The 7974-nt window shown below is 40.8% G+C and overlaps 1 protein-coding gene across 3 annotated transcripts in view; it reads right to left on the bottom strand.

Moving 5' to 3' along the window:
• The window catches only part of hip1 (huntingtin interacting protein 1), a 68450-nt gene that overhangs the window by 23346 nt on the left and 37130 nt on the right, over positions 1-7974 (bottom strand). For all 3 annotated transcript variants that reach the window (XM_010770866.1, XM_010770867.1, XM_010770868.1), the window contains 5 exons: positions 3885-4079; positions 2937-3084; positions 2754-2840; positions 1876-1983; positions 777-913 (listed from right to left, as the gene is read on the bottom strand). In XM_010770866.1, coding sequence (XP_010769168.1) covers positions 777-913; positions 1876-1983; positions 2754-2840; positions 2937-3084; positions 3885-4079 — 675 coding nt within the window. The remainder of the gene's footprint in view (positions 1-776; positions 914-1875; positions 1984-2753; positions 2841-2936; positions 3085-3884; positions 4080-7974) is intronic.

Raw genomic sequence — 7974 nt, 5'->3', positions numbered from 1 at the left:
ATGTCCTTTTGTGTTATCTGTTGTTTTATGTTCATGTTGTAACCTACTTGTTGCCATGTTGGACAGGTCTCCCTTGAAAAAGAGATCGATGATCTCAATGGGACCATCTGGTTAAATAAAGTTTTTTTTTTTTTTTTTTAAAGAATTTTTTTTAAATCGCGGTATATTTTGTCAGTCTCACGACGGTATTGAGACTTCTATTTACCACGATATCGCGATATTCGATATATCGTTACATCCCTAATGATAACATATTTATCCAGTTTTGAGCAATGTAATATCTTACATTGGGGCAAATCTGCTCAAAAATGGTCATCATTCCCATTGTCAAAATCAGCTAAATATGTATTTAATGACATTAAAGAGTCTTAGATCACAATAATCTACATTGCAAACACCAGCACGTCGCTTTAAAACTTTAACAGATTGAGACTTTGTGTAACCGACTGGATCATGCATACTGCTAATGAATAATATCATCAATCCTGGCCAACCAGTGGCAACAAAAAAGGCACTTTCAATTCTAATTCTCCTGATGGATTTCATTGCAGCCCGGTTTGCAGCAGACGGCTGCAGTGCTCAATACTGGACCAATTTTTTTAAATACTTGTTCCCATTAGTCATTTAAGGCACAAAAATCCAGGTTAAAAATAAGAAAGGCTCCTTTTAAGCTAATCACTGTTCTCATTATACAGCCACTCTGGGGATACTTTGGCACATTTTATGATTAGGGAGTGCAAATGTTGTATGTGTATAGCATAGTAGTGAGTATGGACCTCTGCAGTGGCCAGGATGGCCTCCAGAGCGGCCTTCAGCCTGCTGTTGTCTGCTGCCGTCAGGCTGTCCCTCTGCTTCATCAGGCCCAGCAGGTCCAGAGCTTCAGCGCCGCACAACTTCACACTGTCTGACAGGGCTGAGACAAGGACACACAGGGCATTAAAGTGTGTAAAACATATACACAAAGGAAAGCACCACTGATAATATTAAATATAGATACACTTACAAGAGTTAAAGCTAACAAATGTGATGCTGCAAAATCATTCACACTTAATTGTCTGTTAAATTACCAAATCATTTCTTCTGTTAACTCTGATATGCATCAGCGCCACTAGCGGCTGCAGCTGCAGTGTTAATTATACTGATGACATCCCCTCAGGCAAAGTGTCAGCTGACAGCTGAAACAGCCGCTATGATCTGATAGGAGGAAGAGGGGAAACCAAAACTACAGCAGCTGCCCGCCTGTTTTTATAGCTGCAGGACAGACAACTGATGTGATCAGATTGAAGAAAAGCTTTTGAATGCTGCATTCAAATGTTTCCACAAAGTAAAACCTTCTGTTATATACGGTTTATGGATCAAACATAGGGTCAGCATTTATTTTCAGGGTCAAGCTTCAATTGTTGCTTCAGTTTGACCCAGTTTGGATTCTATGTTATGAAACTTGATTGTAGTGAAAGGACTGCAGGCCAGAGCTCCATTATATTTAGGCATGCTTAGACTGGCCCAGGCTGCTCACATCTCCCAGGGGAGCAAAACCCTGCAAACATCACACTGAAGGAAGTCAGCTACTTTATTTTACTTGTTTATTTCTAACTGCAGGACATTGAGATATAAACACTAAAACAAGATCTAAAACACTAACAGCAGAGATAGAGACGACAGTTTTGGCTTAAAATGCCAAACCTTACAGTACACGTATAACACATGAGGAGATATAAATTACCTAATGACATGTCACAACATGTTTCAGAAACTGACTTACCCACAGATTAATATCAGGAGATAATTATCACACACACACACACACACACACACACACACACACACACACACACACACACACACACACACACACACACACACACACACTCTTACCATCAGCTTGCTCCACAGGCACCATGTGGGAGGTGGCGCTGCCCTGAATGATGGTATCTCCCACCAGGTGGCCACACTGGGTCACCACTCGAACCAGCTCAGATACACCTAGAGGAAACAAGTGATTTTTTAGGATTCCCATTATTAACAAATACTAAAAACATACAACTATATATTTATGCTTCCTGCCCTCTCGCTTCAATTTATTTTGTTCTTTGATATTACTCCCAAATTTGAATTACACACTAGCTCAGCCCGCACACACCGGTTCTTCGTCCTCACAGGTGTTTCCACTTATTTTGACTGATTAGACCTCTTCTCTGGTTGGATCTGCACAGACATGCTTTTTATGATATTTCCCTCACTAGCTTCTCAGCTAGGTTGCACCTGCTCACTTTTTGAAATAGTGCATAATTCTCTGCATAGTTTCCCAAAGGCCCATCTTCAGTTAATCACTGGAAACACTTGTGTGGATATAATGGGATTTCAAAATGATAATTATTTTAAAAGTCTGTGGTTTCAACTACGTTAATCATGAACATTTTGAGTAGATAAACAGTTATCGAACGGCACTAAAGCATCAGTCAAAATGTCTGATTATATTTCATAATGTTGATACATACAGAATCTAAATCCACCTTTTTGTTTGCCGCTTTTAATAAATGAAATAATCTCTTATTTCTAACACAGTACTTATTCTTGTATTTTGTACCAGTCTTATTCGATGTTGACCCTATTTTTATTTGATTAATGACTGTTTTTTCATTCTATAGTGTTATTATGTTGCATGACGCCCAAGGGCATCTCATGATTCTCATTAAGTACTTTGAGAAATGTGTGACACAAATAAACTGGCCTTGCCTTAAAAACGCTCTCACCTGTGTTGTCAGCCAGGAAGGCCTCTCTGGCAGAGTGGAGTCTGTCCATACAAACTAAAGAGGCCTGACATCTGGATGCTAGGTAGTCTGCACAGATAAACAAAAACAAAGAGCTTAGAAACCAACACGTAGGCATGCACACAAACACTACACACAGTGCTAACTAGCATCAGCAGCTCTGACCTGCGGAGCTGGTGCAGCTGATGTGTGCCGGGTCGTTGATCTGAGCCAGCGAGTCCGTGATGATCCTCTCTGCCTCCTCCAGAGCTCCCTGCAGGCCGGACCAGCGCGCCGCCACCAGCTGGCTCTCCAACGCCTGCTCCCTGCTCTCCTGGGGACGCAAACACACACATAAAAGCCTTTAATAGAAAGTGACATCAATTATTTTTGGGCAGCACCTGGAAGCTTTTTGACATTCTCCTAGGTCCTTCAGGTTCATATGAGTTCACATTATCATTAGATAGAATCAGAGGATGAAACCCTCTTTAATGGTCACACATGCAAACAGCACACACAGTGACATTTGACCTCTGCATTTAACCCATCCTAGTACTAGGAGCAGTGGGCAGCTATTATAATATTTCATATTCCATTTATTTGTATATAGACTCTTCTTGCACTATTTCTATTATATTTGTATTTACTTGCACTATTTTATCTGTTCTAGGTCCTATATATATATATGTTGCACTTTGACATTAAAGCCTTGAATTGAAAATGAATTGAATTGAACAGCGCCCGGGGAATTATTGTTATTTGGATGGTCTATGTTGTAAGTTTATTAAGTTATTCTCCAACACAACATACAGTATATTGCATGTCTGTCTGTCCTGTTCTCTATTGCCCACCCTGGGGTGTCGTTTTTCACCCATGAAATTGTACAGTAAGTTTGTTTATGGAGTTTTGCCTTGTGTATTGCAAGAGTCTAGGGACAGAGAGTGTCATATACTGTGGGTAAAGCCAACTGAGACAAATGTGTATTTTGTGATATTGGGCTAAAGCTCCAAATGTTAGAATTAAGAGGCTCATTGGACATGCTGGGTCCAGTTCTTGCTACAGCAACATCTGATGATTTATTCAGCTCATTCAGAAAGTGGATTAGGAAAGATGTTTGATAAAGTGATCAGGTACCTTCTCATTGAGCTGATTCTGCAGCGTTTCGGCTGCCTTCACCCCGCTCTCCCTCTCAGTCGCCAGCGAGCTCTGGACTTTCTCCAGCTCCTCCCCCTGCACAGCTAGCTCCGCCTCCACCTTTGACAAAGACTGCACAAGCTCCGCCTTCTCAGACTCCAGGGCGACCAGCTGGGTGCCGAGAACTTCACTCGACTGTGTGGACAAAATAAAACATGGAGGGATAAAAGGAAAATGTGAATTTGAGGAACAATGAACCCACAGGAAGGCATGGTTAGGATAATAGGTAGCTGTCATGACATGTCAGGATGTGGTGTAATGCGACTGCTCTGACCTCACAATAAAAAACACTCTTTATCTCCAGAACTTTGATTACAACAATATGTTCTTCATTTCAGTGTGTGGAGAGGCGTACAGTCTCCAGGAGTTTGGGTTGAGGTGAAGTTTACAATCAAACAAAGACCGGGAAGATGTGGTTATGCAACTTGCCTGCAACAAACATGAAGTCTGGCAACACAGTGAGGAGTTACATCAGATCCTGTGTACTTTACAAAATAACATCTTTAAACTGGTAACTACTGAGGTGATTGCTTTAGAAGGTAAGAAGTGTGAGACTTACAGCCTGAGTCCCAGCAGGTCCGACAGAGAGGGAGAAATGTTGAGAAATGAAGAGAAACAGTATTAAGAATCTGGATGTAAACTGTGCGGCAGGAGCAAGTGAGAGCTGGAGGAGTGTGACAGGAGCGATGGAGCGTGGGCTGTGTATGAAAAGAACTATGGAAATTGTAAAGATGGAGGAGGCGGAGAAAGAGGAGGACAGAAAAAGTGACAGAGGAGACAAGTAGTGGCTACAAAAGTAGCTTGTCATGAGGGGGAGGCAGAGATGGAATAAAACATGTGGAATTGGGCCAGAGGGAATCGAGAGCATCAGTGGGGTTATGTTGTTTAAAAGGCATAACTTCATGGATTATTAAACTGGCACTTTGTATGGTCTTCAGATTGAAGCTAGCTGCTCAAAGAAACAAACTAACATGAGTATACTGACCCATTTACACAAGCAGATGTTTGGACAAGGTTTGACTGCCTCTGTGTTTTCATTTTGGTCTCTTCTTTTAGTCGCCTGTTACAAACATCATCTTTATGCAGAGATGACAAACGATGACAAACGCAGGCCGAGAGAGGATCAACAGGAAGACAAGCAAACTTTTGTACTACCGTTTAAGCAATTTGCCCCATGATGAGACAGAAATGTGTTAGAATATCTCTTGGGTCAGAGACTGCATGTGGTTGATATTTGGTTGTGCAAAGGACAGTCAGTGACTAAGAGGGGATATTGGATAACAAATGATAAAGAACATGAAATGAAGGGGGACAGATGTGTTATAGAGGACAAGACATGAAGTGCAAACACTAAGAAAATGAGAAAATGGTATTGATAATTATACTGCATCATACAAGCTCAACTTTCACATTACAGTCAGGATTCACAGTCTCGAGTTCTTGAAACTCTAGTCAGGATGTAGTTTTCATAATGTGAACATTGCCTTATTGTTCCTGGTTAAAGGTCCCATGTCATGGCCATTTCTACTGATCATAATTCCATTGTTGAGGTCTACTAGAATAGATTTATATTGTACAATTTTCCAAAATCTCATTGGTTTCTCATACAGCATCTCTGTATAGTATGTGTATTCACCAGGTATTCACTCTCTGTACTAAACGGCTTGTTGGAGCTCCTGCCCCCCCTCCCTGTGAGCCCAGTGGCCGTCTGCGAGACAGCGAGACACAGCGAAACCCACACAAACTCACAGCCTCGCCGCGTCCCGCCGTCTCAGGGAGGAGAAATTGCCGGAGCTGCATCTGAGAAAAGATTGAGTGTGTGTGTGTGTGAGGAAGTCACGATTTGACCAATCCACCCAGATAACGTAACGGCTCCCATCGGATTGGATCCATTTGGACTGATGGAGCACATCACTGTACCCAGGAAGAAAACCCAAGTGAAAAACGAGAAACGTCTCCAACGAGGCGTCTGGGCAGCGGAGAGTGCTAATGAGAGGTATTTTCTGTGTTAGAGTTTTACTCCCTGCAGGGTGTACTTTGAGGGTTTGTGAACTCTGGAGACCGTTTACATGCAGAAAACCTTTCATAACACACACAGGGACGGCTGGTTAATAACGGAAAAGCGCACGACATGGACTTTAAGCGAGGGTGTGCCGACAAATACGGGAAATGAGCCTCTTAAGAGTAACAACACTACGAAAATGCTACAAACGGGTAAAAAGCGAGATAAGCAAATAATTGAGAACTATAGATAACGGTTGCATGACGCAGACATTTTAGGATCTCCTCCAGACGTGCTCGCATTAGGATCACCCCGGCTGTTAGTCATGGGTGAAAAATGTCACATCATTAATTACTTTACCCTATCTTAGCAGCCACTATAATCTCGTTACATTGGGACATGCTTATAAGATGAGGTTTAGAAATATTTTACAGCAACTTTAGAGGTCTAGTGAGCAAGCTGCTGTTAAGCCAGGACTGGGCTGTATGTGAAAATACTGTTATTTCGTCATCTAGCACACAATATACCCCCTATGTGGACATATATACTGTTATATTAGTGCCTTTGTGTATTGTATTCATGTTGTTCAATTCCTTCTTCTCATTACATTCGTGCAATAATGTGTGGTCATCAATATTGTATATAGCGTCTAAGGCGATGTTTCTCTTTAGTTGATGTTTATTAAATGTCTGTTTCCTTGTATCTTGTCTTTAAATATTTGTTGTGTTGATGTTGCCAATGGAGCTGCTATAGATGCTAAGAAAAAATGGGACTGATCTGTCAATAAAGTTAAGATCGTATCATATCAACTTGTCAATGCAATCACGCCTGAGCTGGTACTATTTTATGTTATATTTCATTATTTATGTCTTCCCCATCAGATATATTTTCATCTTCCGTTTGTATCTTTTATTGCCTCGCGCGCTTTCTCGTCCAAACGCAGTTGTTAGTAATAGCGTTGACCCTGAGTTTAAAGTGGCAAACAAGGTATAAAAGTAAAAACGTGAAACGCGGCACGGGAGCAGCTCCATTTCAACAATCAACAACAGACAAATTATTTAAGACAAGATACAAAAACAACATTTAACATAACATCATAAGAAAACATGCTTTAAGACCTCTAAATATATTTACAAATTATCCGAAATGTAATGGAAGAAGAAAATGAAAACATGAATAAAACACAAGCACATTTACAATATATGTACCACATAGGGTAGATTGTGTGAGTACGAAAAACAGTATTTCACATACAGCCCACCTCGCTTAACACAGCTTCTCACTAACCTCTAAATCTTTAAAATAAATTCAAACTCATTTATAACATCCCATTTAAAAATCTTTACGCTAACGAGATAGTAAAGTAATAAATAACACCATGACTAACAGCCTGACCTAATTACACATTCTAAATCTAGAAAGTCGCTCATCAACCTATTATATCATCAATTATTCTACCGCTTACACCTGGTAGCATTTCTAGTGTGTACACTAATGCGTCATGTCCTACTCGCTATGGTCAACTTACCTTAAATCCTATCTTTCTTTTACCCTCCCTGTTATAATCATAACCGGTCTCAGAGTCACAAACCCTCAAACGACCCTGCAGTGATTAAGAACTCACACAGAAAATACCTTCTCATTGCTCCCCAAGCTCGAATCTCTTTTTCATCTCCGTTTACAGTAGTTCCCGACCAAATACAATCCGTGAGCCGTACTTAAGTCGATCAAATGTTGGACTCCCACCACACACAATCATCTTTCAATCACTTCCGGGCAACGTGCTCCCTAACGCGACGCCACTGGGTTTCCCTTCGCTCCCAACGCCACTGGCTATAAACCAGCAGGAGTCCAACAACCGTTGTAACAGAGTGAAGTACACATACATTTATTACAGAGATCTGTATAGAACCAAACATTTGATAATTCAATATACAAGCTGACAAACCTCACAAATTAAATAATCATTTTAAAATGCCAACATTGACTTTATTCCTCATAACTATAACTTTATTGTTACATATTGAA

This window comes from Notothenia coriiceps, unplaced genomic scaffold, assembly GCF_000735185.1.
Source record: "Notothenia coriiceps isolate Sejong01 unplaced genomic scaffold, NC01 NC01_scaffold00009305, whole genome shotgun sequence".
NCBI classification, from domain to species: domain Eukaryota; kingdom Metazoa; phylum Chordata; class Actinopteri; order Perciformes; family Nototheniidae; genus Notothenia; species Notothenia coriiceps.
The sequence above is the reverse complement of the archived record's forward strand: the minus strand, read 5'-3'. Positions and strand labels throughout refer to the sequence as shown.